Source organism: Ornithorhynchus anatinus, chromosome 7 (assembly GCF_004115215.2).
Source record: "Ornithorhynchus anatinus isolate Pmale09 chromosome 7, mOrnAna1.pri.v4, whole genome shotgun sequence".
In the NCBI taxonomy this organism is placed as follows: Eukaryota; Metazoa; Chordata; class Mammalia; order Monotremata; family Ornithorhynchidae; genus Ornithorhynchus; species Ornithorhynchus anatinus.
In genome coordinates, this window is record NC_041734.1 from 67,104,657 (window position 1) to 67,120,450 (window position 15,794).

At 52.4% G+C, this 15,794-nt stretch overlaps 1 protein-coding gene across 1 annotated transcript; it reads left to right on the plus strand.

The window, feature by feature from the left end:
- The first annotated feature begins 243 nt into the window (after positions 1-243).
- On the plus strand, positions 244-11,267 carry OARD1 (O-acyl-ADP-ribose deacylase 1). Its single transcript, XM_029069835.2, is given in 6 exon segments — positions 244-387; positions 4,245-4,330; positions 9,417-9,540; positions 9,543-9,560; positions 10,665-10,723; positions 11,127-11,267. Coding segments are annotated over 5 exon segments (366 nt in total). The 5' UTR covers positions 244-387; positions 4,245-4,291; the 3' UTR covers positions 11,253-11,267.
- Positions 11,268-15,794: the final 4,527 nt, after the last annotated feature.

The following is a 15,794-nucleotide window of genomic DNA, read 5'->3' on the forward strand; positions in this document are numbered from 1 at the left end:
TCCTCCCTCCTCCAACCGCCCGAGCGCGCGCCCGCCCCCCGCACTGCGCACGCGCCGCCTCCCCCCCGCCCCCTGCAGGGCGACGCCGACGGCGCAGGCGTCGCCGGGCCGCGCCCCCCTCGCCCTCCGGCGCCTGCGCGCTCCCTCCGGGCCCCCCCCCTCCCCCGCCGCCGCCCGACGCGCAGGCGCCGACGCGGCGCCCCCCGCCGGCGGCCGGAGGAACGAGCGGAGAGCGGGCGGTGTGGGCTTCCGGTGGAGCTTCACTTCCGGTGTGGGCAGGGTGGCCATCTTAGCCTCCCTCCCCCGCTTTGGGCCTACCCCGGCCGGACTCGCCGCCGTCGGGACCGGTTCGCCTCTCGGCCTCCTCCTGCCGTAGCCCCTCAGCGGGTACGTTGGCCGGCGGAGAGGCCGAGCCTCCAGGGGCCGGGGGCGCCCGAAAGAGGGAGGCCCCCGAGGCCAGGCCGCAGCCCGCCCCCCTTGGGGGACGAGGACGGTGTCCTTTTATTGCTCCCCGAGCGCTTAGCACAGAGTAAGCGCTCCCTGCAAGCGATCAGGTGGATGGGGGGGGTGGCCTCGAGCACGGTCTCGTCCCTGGGGAGAGGACCTGCCCCTCCCTCCAGCCTCTTGGCGGGCCCCACAATAGCAATAACGATGACGATGGTGTTTGTTAAGCGCTCACTACGTGCAGGCACTGTGCTAAGCGCCGGGGTGGGGGAGATGGGAAGCAGCGGGAAAGAGCCCGGGCTCGGAGTCAGAGGGCCTGGGTTCGAATCCCGCCTTCCGCCTCTGCTGGGTGACTTGGGGCCGGTCACTTCTCTGGGCCTCAGTTACCCCATCTGGAAAAGGGGGGTGAAGACCGTGAGCCCCATGAGGGACAGCCTGATCAGCCTGTGTCCCCCGCCCAGCGCTTAGAACAGTGCTTTGCACATAGTAAACGCTTAACAAATAACAACATTATTATAGAAGGCGATCAGGTTGCCCCACCTGAGGCTCACCGTCTCCACCCCCCTTTTCCAGATGAGGTGACTGAGGCTCAGAGAATAATAATGATGATGGTATTTGTGAAGCGCTTACTATGTGCCAAGCACTGTTCTAAGCGCTGGGGGAGGCGGATAGAAGGAGATCAGGTTGTCCCATATGGGGATCACCATCTTAATCCCCCTTTTCCAGATGAGGTGACTGAGGCACAGTGAAGTGACCTGTCCAAAGTCAGCGGCGGAGCCGAGATTAGAACCCATGACCTCTGACTCCCAAGCCCGGGCTCTTTCCACTGAGCCACGCTGCTTCTCTAATCAGTGATATTTAGTGAGCGCTCGCTCTGGGCGGAGAGCACTGCCCTAAACGCTTGGGAGAGTACGATCGTTGGTAAACTTGTTTATCTACTTATATTAATGTCCTCTCTCCCCTTCTAGACTGTGAGCTCGTGAGCAGGAATGTGTCTGTTCGGTCGTATTTATTGAACGCTTACTGCGCGCTGCAGCGTGGCTCAGTGGAAAGAGCCTGGGCTCGGGAGTCAGAGGTCATGGGTTCGAATCCCCATCTGCCACTTGTCAGCTGTGTGACTCTGGGCAAATCACTTAACGTCTCTGTGCCTCAGTAACCTCATCTGTAAAATGGGGATGAAAACTGTGAGGCTCACGTGGGACAACCTGATTACACTGTAGTCTACCCCAGCGCTTAAAAACAGTGCTCTGCACATAGTAAGCGCATAAAATACCAACATTTTTATATTTATTTTACTAAGCGGCTTGGAATGTACAATTGGGCAGATAGAGAGAATCCCTGGTTACAGTGTACTCTCCCAAGCGCTTAGCTTTGGCACAGAGTAAGCGCTCGATAAATACAGTTGAACGAGTGAATGGATGAGAGATGCAATCCCGGTCCCCGAAGAGCTTGCAGATCTAGCGAGGGGAAACGGACGCCGAAATAGCAACAGAGTATGAGGTGGACGTAAGCGTTTTGGGAGAGGACGGAGTGTTTAAAGTGCTTAGGGGTAGAGGGCCTGAGTTGAACGGGTGATGCAGTACGCTCGGGAGAAGATTAATTTGGGAAGGCTTCCTGGAGGAATGCGATTCCAGATGATGTATTGTCGGGGTTTGGGTAAGCGCTCAGTATGTGGCAAGCACTCTTTTTAAGTCCTGGGGTAGATAGAAGTGTGGGTGGAGGAGCAGCATGGTTTAGGGAAAGAGCCTGGGCTTTGGGAGTCAGAGTCGTGGGTTCTTAATCCCCGGCTCCGCCACTTGTCTGCTGGGTGACCTCGGGCAGGTCATTTAACTTCTCTGGGCCTCAGTTACCTCATCTGTAAAAATGGGGAATTTAAAAAATGTGAGCCCCCACGTGGGACCAATCTGATTACCTTGCATCTACCCCCTGGCTTAGAATAGTGATCAGGACATAGTAGCGGTCTTAACAGATGCCAACTTAATCTATGGTGGCCTAAGGTCATGGGTTCTAATCCCGGCGTTGCCACATGCCTGCTGTGTGACCTTGAGCAAGTCACTTCACTTCTCTGGGCCTCTGTTACCTCATCTTTAAAAAAATGGGGATTAAGAGTGTGAGCCCAATGTCAGACCGGGACTGTGTCCAACCTGATTAACTTGCACTACCCCAGTGCTTAGAGCAGTGCTTGGCACATAGTAAGCGCTTAACAAGTACCATTATTATTATTATCATTAGTGGAAAGAACACTGGTCTGCGATCCAAATCTGCCCCTTGTCAGCTGTGTGACCTTGGGTAAGTCACTTCTATTTACCTCAGTTACTTCATCTGTAAAATGGGGACAAAGACTGAGCGCCTCGTGGGACCTGGATTGCGTTCATCCTGTTTTACTTGCATCTCCTCCCCAGCGCTCAGTCCAGTGCCTGGCACATAGTAAGCACTTAAGAAATACCATTAAAAAAATGAATCAGGTCTGACACAGTCCCTGTCTTACCTGGAGCTCGCAGTCCAAGTAGGAGGGAGAAACAGATATTGAATTCCCATTTTACAGTTGAGGAAACAGGGCCAGGAAAGTTAAAGGGATTTGGCCAAGGTCACACAGTGTAAAATGGGGATTAGTACTGTGAAGCTAATGTGGGACCTGGGTTGTGTTCAACCTGATTAGCTTGTATAATAATAATAACTGATATCCGTTAAGCGCTTACTGTGTGCCAGACACTTCAGTAAGCACCGGAGTGGATACAAGCACATCAGGTTTACACAGGCCCTATCCCACATGGGATTTACAATCTCAGTCTCCATTTTACAGGTGAGGGAACTGAGGCCCAGAAAAGTGAAGTGACTAGCCCAAGGTCACACAGCAGACAGGTGGCAGAGCTGGGATTAGAACCCATGACCTGACTCGCAGACCCGTGTTTTATCCACTACGCAGTACTTAATACAGTGCCTGGTCCATAGCGCTTAACAAATACCATTAAAAACAAAAAGTGGTGGGACAGGGATTAGAACCCAGGTGTTCTAATTCCTAGGCGCAGATTTTTTCCACTAGGCTGTGAAGATGAGGAGATTGGAGGTCTGCCCAGTGGGAAGAGGGAGGGAGCACCGGCTCTTCCCCTTCTCACCCTCCCAAGGCAGGCCCACGTTCTGCTGCGGGATAGGAAGTGGCCCGATTCCCCCTCTTGGAAGCCAGGCAGCTCAGAGGGGTCTGGTTTGAGAAGCCAATGGGAAGAGCACAGGCTTGGGAATCAGAGGTCATGGGTTCGAATCCCGGCTCTGCCACCTGTCAGCTGTGTGACTGTGGGCGAGTCACTTCACTTCTCTGGGCCTCGGTTCCCTCATCTGTAAAAATGGGGATTAAGACTGTGAGCCTCACGTGAGTCAACCTGGTTACCCTCTATCTACCCCAGCGCTTAGAACAGTGCTCTGCACATAGTAAGCGGAATCAGGAGGCCTATTTATTTTGTTAATGAGATGTACATCACCTTGATTCTATTTATCGTGATAAAGTTGTCTTGTTTTGTTTCGTTCTGTTTCGCTCTGCCGTCTGTCTCCCCCGATTAGACTGTGAGCCCGTCATTGGTAGGGATCGTCTCTATCTGTTGCCGAATTGTATCTTCCAAGTGCTTAGCACAGTGCTCTGCACATGGCGCTCAATAAATACTATTGAATGAATGAATGACCATGGGCTTGACTAAATGAGGATTCCCCGGACCCAGAGATGTACGTTTTTGGAGAATCGAAGAGCTGAATCACCCACCCTCCGTCACTCCGTAATCACAGTGCTTTTTCCTTTCTCCTCTTCGTAGCTGAATCCCGTCAGTTCTCGAGACAGCCGTGACTCCCAGACAGTAGCATGGCCAGCAGTCCTCGTGAAGAGCCAGGAGAGTGCAGAGTGCGTAAGACACGGTCCCTTAAATGTGTACCCCGAAATGATTGAACCCTGATCTCAGCCGTGTCGCCGAGTGTCTTGTTAGGATCAATCCATCAATCAGTGGTATTGGGTGCTTTCTGTGTTTGGAGCACTGTAGTAAACGCTTGGGAGGGTACAGTTCAACAGTTCCCTGCCCTCAAGGAGTTTATAGTCTAGTGGGGCAGAGAGACATTAATGTAAATAAATAATTATATGGATATTGAAGGTCCCCAAGGATCAATGTAGGGATGGAGAATGAGAAACGGAATATGAGAAAGGAGCCAAAATGGCTCAGAAAGTTGGACCAGGGGCCTGGGTGACCGTCACTAGTCATTGGAGTGGATGGTAGAGGTGGATATTTGGGCTTCAAGGCAGGCGAAAAAGAGGAATGGGGGCAGCGGCGTTGTCGGGAAGCAGCCCTGGGGAGCGAGAAGGGAGCCCACCCCTCCCATTTTCCCAGTGAGTCTTGGGCAATGAGAGATGAGCTCCCCCCTGGAGAGCAGCAGGGGAGACCGTGTCATCCGGGGAGGGCCAGGTTGGAGCAGCGGTTGCGTCAGGAACAGGTCGGAGATGAAGGGAAGCATCCCCATGTTGGATTGGGGGGTTGCACAGGCCGCACTTGGCTGAAGCTGTTGTGGGCTGGGGACTGAAGAGGGGGTGGATGAGGGTGAGCTGATAGGGGCCAGTGCTGGGACAGGAGAAAAGAGATAATGGGTGGGGAGGGGTTGGGTGGGAATGAGTTGAGGGGGATGAGAAGGGGTGCTGGAGGTGGGGGGTCGGGGTGGGGGAGATCAGAGGGAACATGGTGGGGAGCTAAGGCCGTCAGGAAAGTGCTTAGTTCAGTGTCTGGCACATAGCGCTTAATAAATATTAAGAAAGTCCAGACCTGCAGCAGCTCATTCATTCAGTTGTATTTGTTAAAGCGCTTACCGTGTGCAGAGCACTGTACCAAGCTCTTGGGAAATATACAACAACAATAACGAGTGACAGTCCCTGCCCACAACAAGCTCACAGTCTATAGGAGGGGTGGCAGACATCAGTAGAGATACACAGACATCTATATAAATAAAAAAAGTGACAGGTATGTACGTAAGTGCTGTGGGGCCAGGAGAGGAGGGAAGAGCAAAGAGAGCGAGACGGTGACGCAGAAGGGAGTGGGAGGTGAGGAAAAGTGGGGCTTCGTGGGAGAGGGGCCTTTAGCAAGGCTTTGAAGGGGGGAAAGTAATTGTCCGGTGGATGTGAGGAGGGAGGGCATTCCAGGGGTCAGGGATCGTCGGTGGGGCCCAGTGAGGAGGTGTGCGGCACCAGAGGAGCGGAGTGTGCGGGCTGGGTTGTAGAAGAAGAGAAGCGAGGTGAGGTGGAGGGATCCCAGGGACCAGTGCAGGTTCCTGTAGTAGGTGGGGACTCAGCAGCTCCCAGATTGGGGGTGGGTGGGAGGGAGGGAGGAGCTTCCTAGAGAGAACAAGTGAGGGAGGGGCAAGTGTGAACATGTGGCCACCTGCTAAGGAGGGAATGTTAGCAAGTCATTTAAGTGAGAAGTCAGTGAGAAGTCGTCCCCTGTTAATGAGTGTGTTGTCTTCTCCTTGGAGGTCCCTAGTTCACACCTCTGCCCTGCCTCCGGGTGTGAAGCCCGGGTGGAGGAGGAGGAGTCTGTCCGGGTTGATGTGCCTTTCTAAGCGGCTGTCTGTAATTTATGTAATTTATGTATAATAATAGTAATGTTGGTATTTGTTAAGCGCTTACTATGTGCAGAGCACTGTAGATACAGGTAGATACAGGGTAATCAGGTTGACCCTCGTGAGGCTCACAGTCTTAATCCCCATTTTACAGATGAAGTAACCGAGGCACAGAGAAGTAAAGTGACTTGCCCACAGTCACACAGTTGACAAGTGGCAGAGGCAGGATTAGAACTCATGACCTCTGACTCCCAAGCCCCTGCTCTTTCCACTGAGCCACACTGCTTCCTTAATTTATATTAATGTCTGCCTCCCTCCCTTCCTCCCTCCCTGCCTCCCTCGGCAGTCAGGTCGAGGAGTATGACTGCCCCGAATAGCTCATCATGGGCAGGAGATGTGTCTTTATTGTTGTATTCTACTCTATGCGCTTAGTACAGTGCTCTGTAAGTGCTCAATAAATTCAGTTGATTGACTGACTGACTTTGTCGTGGAGCAGTGCACGGATGGTTTGTGGGGGAAGGAGGGATGAGGGTGCCCCCAGTGCAGTCCTAGGCCTTGGTGCCCCGAGGTGCGGGAAGGGCTGAGGGTTTCCTCTGGCTCAGTTGGGGCCGACCCTCCCCTTTGCTCAATCCTCAGCCCCCACCCCAGCGTGGCTCAATGGAGAGAGCTTGGGCTTGGGAGTCAGAGGGCATGAGTTCTAATCCTGCCTCTGCCACTTGTCAGCTGTGTGACTTTGGGCAAGTCACTTCATTTCTCTCTGCCTCCGTTCCCTCATCTGTAAAATGGGGATGAAGACTGTGAACCCCACGTGGGACAACCTGATTACCTTGTATTCCCTCCCAGCGCTTAGAACGGTGCTTGGCACATAGTAAGCACTTAACAAATACCATCATCGTCATCCCCATCCCCCCTCTGCCACGATTCTAGTCTTACGGTGGGAGGGGAGGGCAGGCGTGTCCTGTTGAGACCCTCCCCTTGCCTCAGTCCTCGGCCCCTGGGTTGCCAGAAAGCGATGGGGCGGTCCGTGACCCTTTCCGGTGTGGCGATCTTAGTTTGTACTCGTAGCGGAGGGTCTCACAGCTCATCGATTTGGAGGCAGTGGAGATTTGTGGAAAAAGCTGGGAGTCCAGAGGCCTGGGTTCCAGGCCCAGTTCTGCCACTGGCCTGCTGTGTGACCAAGTCATTTAGCCTTCCTGGACTCAGTTTCCAATCCTCTAAAATGGAGGTGATAATACCCGCCTCTCCCCTCCTTACTGAGTTGTTGGGAGGGTAGAATGAGATAATTGTCATGACAGCACTTTGGAGAAAGAAAATAACGCTATGCAGAGATGCAGAGGGATGTTATTGCTGATAGGATTGGATGCAGTTCACTCATGACTGCCACTGGTTGGGAAAGAAAATGTCTTTCTAGCTAGGAAATTGCCTGGTGCAGGAAGGACAGGGAGAATACTTAAGTACCAGGCAGTAGTTTTTCTTTTGTTGTTTTTTTGGGGGCATTTTTTATGGGTATTTTGTTAAGACTTACTATGCGCCAGACGCTGTTCTAAGCTCTGGGGTAGCTACAAACTAATCAGGTTGGAAACAGTCCCTTTCCCACATGGACTCACAGCCTTAATCCCCATTTTACAGATGAGGTAACGGAGGCCCCAGAGAAGTGAAGTGACTCGCCCAAGTTCACACTGCAGATAGCTGGTGGAGTGGGGATTAGAACCAGGCCCTCTGTCTCCAAGGCCCATGCTCTGTCCCCCAAGCCATGCTGCTTCTCTGAAACAGGTTCTCTTACGTCGTCTTGACTGAGTGGATAGACTCCAGATCTTAAGCAGTTTGATGCTCACCCCAGCTCCAATCAGTTGCCCATCTCCTTATCAATAATTTTATTTAATGTCTCCCCAACCCACCACTCCCCAGATTGTAAATTCACTGTGGCCAGGGAAACTGTAGCCCAACCACACTGTATTGTATATCGTCTAGGTACTCCATAAATACCACTGATCGATTGCAGACTGTGAGCCCTCAGTGCCAGGAGCCAGTTTCCTTGGGCCAACTGACAAGGGCCCGGCCAGGGCAACTGCCGCTGATTTGACCTACTGCTCCGGTGGCCCCGTGCCGTGCCGTGGGAGAGTCTCTGTCCTAACAGTTTGCTCCTTGCTGTCGGTGAATCAAAAGGCACTGTAAAATCCATGGTATTTATTGAGCGCTTACTTTCATTCATTGAGTTGTATTTATTGAGCGCCTTTACTGTGTGCAAAGCACCCCTGGGAGAGTACAATATAACAATAAACACAGACACGTTCCCTGCCCTCAGTGAACTTACAGCCTACAGCCTACATGAGGAGGCAGTCCTTAATGATTAGAGATGTTGGCCTTTTCTCCCTCACCCCGGGGGCAAAGCAGCATTGAGTGCTCATGATGAATATGAGGAGAGGTAAAGTTTTGGAGAGAAAAAAATTTAGGGATGCTCAGAAAGCTCCAGATGGGTCTCATTTGAAACCCAGATAATAAATGCCACGGTGGACTCTTGGAGGTAATAATCGAAGATATTAAGTTTTGTACTCCCAACTCTGTGCTTGGGAGGAGACAGTGAAGCAGCGTGGGCTTAGCGGAAAGAGCCCGGCCTTGGGGATCAGAGGACTAGGGTTCTAATCCTACAGTGCTCTGCACATAGTAAGCTCTCAATAAATACTATTGAATGAATAAATACTACTGACATGAATCCCGGCTCCACCACTTGTCTTGCTGTGTGACCTTGGGCAAGCCATTTTCACTTCTCTGTGCCTCAGTAACCTCATCTGTAAAATGAGGATTAAGGCTGTGAGTCCCATGGGGGGACAACCTGATTACTTGTATTTACTCCAGTGCTTAGAACAGTGCTTGGTGCGTATGTAAGCACTTACCAAATACCATTATTGAAAGCTCACCTCCTCCAGGAGGCCTTCCCAGACTGAGCCCCCCTTTTTCTCTGCTCTACCTCCCCTCCCCGCCGCACGGTACTTGTGTATATATGTACATATTTATTACTCTATTTACTGATGTGTATATATCATTTCATTTTTCTGTTTTGATGCTATTGATGCCTGTCTGCTTGTTTTGCTTTGTTGTCTGTCCCCTTCTAGACTGTGAGCCCGTTGGTTGGGGTACGGATTGTTTCTATCTGTTGCCGAACCGTCCATTCCACAACGCTTAGTACAGTGCTCTGCACACATTAAGTGCTCGATAAATTGAATGAATGAATGACCTAAGCGCTTGGGAGCGCTATAATACAACAGAGTTGGTAGACATAGTTCCCTGCCCACAATGAGTTTACGATCTTAGAGGAGCGTTATACCTGCGAGTGACTGCGTTTCTCTCTCCGATCTCACTTCCTCTTTCTCTGTCCTCTCCTGCTGCTGCAGATTACATATGTGAAAGGGGACCTTTTCGCCTGCCCCAAGACAGACTCGTTGGCCCACTGCATCAGTGAAGACTGCCGCATGGGGGCTGGGATTCGCGGTCCTGTCAAGAAGAAGTTTGGAGGGGTGCAGAACTGCTGAGCCAGCGTGAGTAAGAGGGCCAAGCTGAGGCACGAACCCCTGGCCACCCGGCTCCCGGGGGTCGCCTCTCCCCAAGCTTCGCATCTGCTGCCCCCTTCGGTAAAGTCCTTGGTCTCCAGTGGAAAGGAGATGCCTGGGCTTGGAACTCACCGGCGCCACTTCTGGGAGCATCCCGGAGGAGACTGAGGGCTCTTGAAAAAGAAAGTTATAAAGCCCAGGGAACAGTGAGGTTCTCGTTCTTAGTTCCCATTGTCTGTCTTTTGGATCGGACACACGTGGTACGTGGCAGCTTAATAACGCGAGCCGGCGTCCGAGGGAATCCGTGGGCTCTCGGCCGGTGATCTCTTACGACGACACCTCCCCGCTGCACCGGATGAGGGAGGGATGCTCTCTGGAGGGCCCACCTAGAGGTGGATGGAACAAGTAGTCGGTCCCAGAAGCCCAAACCAGGAAAGCCAAGCATCTGCCTGGCAACCTCTGCCAGGTGCCTCAGTGACTTCATCTGTTAAAATGGGATTAAGACTGTGAGCCCTATGTGGACAACGGACTATGTGTCCATCCTGAGTAGCGTGCTTGTGCCCACCCCAGCGCTTAGTACAGTGCATGACCCGTAGGAAGTGCTTAACGGATACCATAGAAAATAATAATTGTGGTATTGTTAAGCGCTTACTGTGTGCCAAGCACTGTCCTAAGTGGCTGAGTAGGTACAAAATAATTCCCTCGTGGAGGCTCACATTCTAACTAGGAGGAGAACGGGTATCGAATCCGCATGTTGCAGTAGGGAGAGATCGAGGCACGGAGAAGTGGAATGATTTGCCCCAAGCAGAGCTGGGATTAGAACCCAGGTCCTCTGACTTCCAGGCTCCAGGCTCTTTCCACTAGACCACATTGCGTCTTTAGGTTTCATTGACCCCGTAGGCTTTGGCTCGGCAGTGCAGTCTGGCATTTGCTTCCCAGTTTGCTTCCAGCTCGGGATCATTACGAATGGAAGAATGAATCAAATCTCGAGTACGGTGGCCGTGGAGATTAGCATCCCTGTTGAGGCTTTTTGGTGTCGGGGAATCTTGGGGCTTGTTTCCCTCCCACGTCTGATGGCTTCTCTTTTCTTAGAAAAGAAGCCCGGAGAAGTAGCTGTGCTGAAGAGAGACGAGAGATACGTCTACTACCTGGTGAGGCGGCAAGCTCAATTAGGCCTGGGGACTCATAGGGGGTGATGTGAGGTGCAGAGGAGTGATTTGGTGGCGGGGGGCGGTTAACCGGGGCTTTTGGAGAAAGAACGATCGATCGATTGATGGAGTGAAGAAAACAAAGTGCAGCTCCTGGGCTGCTAAATCAAACCAACAGCCTTCCTGGCCTTCCCAGGACTGGAGAGGCCCTGTGGGAGCCTGATTTGGATGAGTTCGCCCAAGTCTCTCGTGGGCAGGGAAAGTCTCTGCCTGTATTATCCCCTCCCAGGCACTTAGTACAGGACTCTGCACATAGTATGGAGCTCCATAATTCCACATTGCACTGATGTGGGGGGGTAATGACTCTGGTGATCAGATGGTAACGATCCTTTCCCTTCGGGCTTAGATTACGAAGAAAGAGCCGCTCACAAACCCACCTACGAAACCCTGCAGAGAAGCTTTAGAGGCAATGAAGACCCACCTGTCTGAACAGCGGAGTCACGGATCTCTCCATGCCCAAGTAAGGAACTGAGAGCTAAAATTGCTCCTCTCCTGCCGCACCAACCGCGTGAAGCCCCCCTCCTCTCCGGCCTGTGGATCCGTTCCTGGAGGGCCGGCGGGGCCCCCAGGAGCAGAGAATCCTCCGTACGGTTTTCCCCGCGGGCTCCAGCGATAGGCAGTCCCAGGGACCCTTGTGATTTGGGTGACACTGGTTTAGTTAAGGGCTACCGCCGCTCTATCAGTCAGTGGTATTAATTGAGCACTTAGTGTGGGCAAAGCACCGTACTAAATAAATCAAATAAAGGGTGGTATTTTGTTAAGCGCTTACTATCTGCAAAGCACTGTTCTAAGCGCTGGGGGATACAAGGTGAACAGGTTGTGTCCAACGTTGAGCCTCACAGTTTTAATCCCCATTTTCCAGATGAGGTAACTGAGGCACAGAGAAGGTTAAATGACTTGCCCAAAGTCACACGCTGGGCAAGCGGCGGAGGCCGGGATTAGAACCCACGACTTCTGACTCCCAAGCCCAGGCTCTTTCCAGTGAGCCACGCTGCTCTCTAAGTTGCTTGGGAGAGTACGATAAAACAGAGTGGTAGATGGGTTCCCTTGCCCACAGCGAGTTTACAGTCTAGAGGGGAAGATGGACATTAGTATATCTAAATTATGGATATCTGTCAATCAGTGGGTGGTTGTTGAACGTTTCCCATGTGCAGAGAAGTGTACTGAGCACTTAGGAGAGCGTATATAAGGGCTGGGGGCCTGATAGAGAGGCAGCATGGCTCAGTGGAAAGAGCCTGGGCTTGGGAGTCAGAGTCACAGGTTCTAATCCCGCTCCGCCACCTGTCAGCTGTGTGATTTAGGGCAAGTCACTTAACTTCTCGGTGCCTCGGTTACCTCATCTTATAAATGGGGATTAAGACTGTGAGCCTCACGTTGGACAACCTGATTACCCGGTATTCTACCCAATTGCTTAGAACAGTGCTTGGTACTTAGTAAGCCCCTCAACAAATACCAGCATTATTATTATTATTATTATTCTTCTTATTATGGAGGGAGCAAATCCCAAGTGTAGAGGGCGACACACGTACCGCTAAGCTCCTAACCTGAAAGGGAAGGAAGGAGAGTGGGGTGCTCTGGCCTGTGTCTAGCCCCCCTTTTCTGAGGATGAGGCCTAATTGAGGCCCACAGGCCGTGCCTGGCATGCCCCCGTCTTCCCTCTAGACTGTAAGCTCGCTGTGGGCAAGAAACGTGTCCACCACTTCGGTTACATGTACTCTCCCAAGAGCTTAGTTATGGGGCTCTGTACACAGTAAGCGCTTAATGCATGTGATGGATTCCCCTTTCCCCTCCCACAGAGTAAACCTCGGTGCCCTGTAGGAAAGTGGACTGTCCACCCAAAAGGCCTCAAAGGTGACCAAGCCCAGGGGAAGGGGGCTCTTCTCTCCTCCACTGGTCTTCTCCCATCCAAAGGGGCTCTTCTGTCTCTCTTCCAGGATCGGGCTGCGGGCTTCGACCGCCTTGCAGTGGTAGAAAGTCTCGGCCATGATCGAGGCCGTGTTTGAGGACACGGACATCAAGATCACGGTGTACACTCTCTGAATGGGGCGGGACCCCATTCTCCTGCCCTTTTGCCCCCGGTGACTGGCAGAAGGAGGACCTTCGCCGTGACCAAATCCGTACCAAGCCATCCACCTCTCCCTCCTAGTCCGGTTGTAATGCTGGGAACTTTTGACTAGCCGAGGGATAATTAGTTGTGGGGGGGCTAGTGCACTGTTAATGGCGAATTGAAAGGACCGGATGTCTGCAGGAGCGGCAGTCGGCCTTCCCCTGGGGCAGCCCCGGCCTTTGTGGAGCTGGTCACTAGGCTCAGCATCGCTGTGGCCCAGGCCTACCATAGATAGCCGGCCATCTGAGGGGTGATTGCGACTCCTCCCCAGGGGTGCAGGGAGCCTTCTCTCGGCAGCCCAGCCCTCCAAAAATGATGAGGTGCCGCCCTGGTTGCTTAAATCCACTCCGTGGGAAAAGATTTAACCCGCCCCCTCCCCCCCCCCCTTTCTTTCCTTCTTTTTTCTTTGTTTCATCTTTGGGGAATTGTCTAATTAAGTTCTGGGTTGAGGGGAAATTTTCTAACCGGGAATTAAAAGGGAAAAAATCAAGAACTCTTGTCCTGGGGTCCGATGAGGTTTTGTCTCCCGTTCCTCTTCCTGGTGTGATCTGGAGCAAACAGAAAATTCTTTGTCTGCCCAGTCCAAGGCAGAAAAGTGGCAAGGTCTGTACCCAGTCTGACATCGCTCTTCTAATTTGTCGGTTTCGGCTGGGCCCAGCCTGACTTGAAGTCTCGGGGCTTCGGGGTCTCGGCTAGGTACGCGAGGGGTAGGACCGTGTACGTGGCTCTAGTTTGCAGGTGTGGCTCAGTGGAAAGAGCCCGGGCTTGAGAGTCAAAGGTCATGGGTTCGAATCCCGGCTCTGCCACTCGTCAGCTATGTGACTGTGGGTAAGTCGCTTCACTTCTCTGGGCCTCACTTTCCTCATCTGTAATATGGGGATTAACTGTGAGCCTCACGTGGGACAACCCGATTACCCTGTATCTCCCCCAGCGCTTAGAACAGTGCTCTGCACGTAGTAAGCGCTTAACAAATACCAACTTTATTATTATTAGTTTGGACATATGGATCAGCCCCTTTATTCCCCTGAGGTGTCCACTTGTGAGATTAACTTCGGGGGCTGTTGGGCTATTAGATCTTTGTGCCTGGCGGCCCTGGCCAGTTTCCCAGAACTCCAGCCCTACTTCCCCTCTCTGTGGGACCCAGGAGGCCGTGGTCCTCTCCCCACCTCCACCTCAGGCCCAAGTCCCGTCTCCTTTCCCAACCATCCAATCCCACTCCCCGGGCCCTGGGAATCAGAGGACCCGGGTTCAATTCCCGGTTCTGCCAACTGCCCTGCCGTGTGACCTTAGGCAAGTCACTTTTCTCTGCCACAGTTTTCCTCATCTGTAAAATGGGGATGAAATCCCCGCTCTCCTTCCGCCGTAGACTCTGAGCCCCGTGTGGGGACAGGGCCTGGGTCGGACCCGATTATCTCGTCAGTACAGTGCTTGGCACAGAGTAAGCGCTTAACCAAACACCACGATTATTATTTTTTAGGTAGCGTGATGACTGAGTTGAAAGGAGTAAAAGAGATCCCAACCCACCCAGTTATTCCTTAGACTCTCTTCTGGCGTGGGTTTGGGCTTGGGGTGAAGCCTAGAGGAAGGAGTGGCGATTCTCTCTGCAATAGGGAGTCAGCGACTCCACCAGGCTGCTAGGGTAGGGCTGGCATAATGGATAGAGCACAGGCCTGGAAGTCAGAAGGTCATAGGTCTAATCCTGGCTCTGCCACTTCTCTGCTGGGGGTAACGGTGGGCAAGTCACTTCACTTCTCTTTGCCTCAGTTACCTCATCTGTAAAAAGGGGATTGAGACTGTGAGGCCCCATGTGGGACAAGAGATTGTGTCCAACCTGATTTACTTACGTCTACCCCAGTGCGGTAGAACCAGTGCTAGGCCACACTGTAGATGCTTAACAGTATCCTTGTTACTGGTTTTACTGGTGTTTAAGCTGGGTTCCCCTCCCCCACCTTCTGATCCCACAAGGGTCAGTGCTCAATTTCAGAAAAAGTTGTGGCAAAGACTTCCTGCAGGAGTGTCTTGGGTGGGGTGGAGGGTTGGATGGAAGAGGAGTTCTGGGGTGGCAAGTGAACTAATAAAATGCTTTGTTATCTACCTGTAGTGTGTGGGTCAGATTCCCCCATTGTACTTCAAAGGTACATTATCACAGCCGAAGATTTGGAGAAAGGGCGTGCCTGTGGTGGAATTCCAAGAGCACTGACAATTCACCCAGGAAGCTGACAGCCAGTCAGCATATCAGGTGGCCCCATTTTCAAACCCCAATGATGTGTCCCCTTTGAAGTCACAGAAAAGGAAGTTTGCCTGTACCTATCCCCGGTGCCTCTGGCTCCACTTAATTTTTTTTTTAAGATCAGAGGGTGGGACTTCCTCTTTGTGACCTAAATCGACCTTTCTGTTTCTCCCCCTCTTCCTCCCCTGTGAGGTGAGGAGCAGGGAGAGGGGAGTTTGGGGCTTTGACTAAGTGGCTGAGCCTCCTAGGGTGAAACAGACATCTGTTTGGCTTGTCCCATGTAGACATCACTGGATGGGCAGTTTTGGCCTGAATTATTACAGTCAGCTGTGTAAAAATCCACTAACCGATTGCTCAATTTCTCCCACCTTGTGGGCTGGGCCCAAAAGCCGAGTCCAAGCTTGGGAGAAAGCTGGTCCAATGCCCGGCCCACCCCAGTGGGAGAGGTGCCCCTGTGTGCAGGAGCGATTGCCAGTTGGCCTTCAGTTCCTCCTGTCCCTGGCCCCTCCGGGTAGGAGACAGAAGATTTTTGTTGTTGTTGTTTCTCTCTCAGCCACTTCATTCTCCTGTGGTGATGAATTGCGAGGCTAGGGGAAGCCTATTCCAGCTCAATATCCTGAATCAGGCCTTGGAGTCAGAAGGACCTGGTTCTAATTATCGGCTCTGCCAAATAAAAT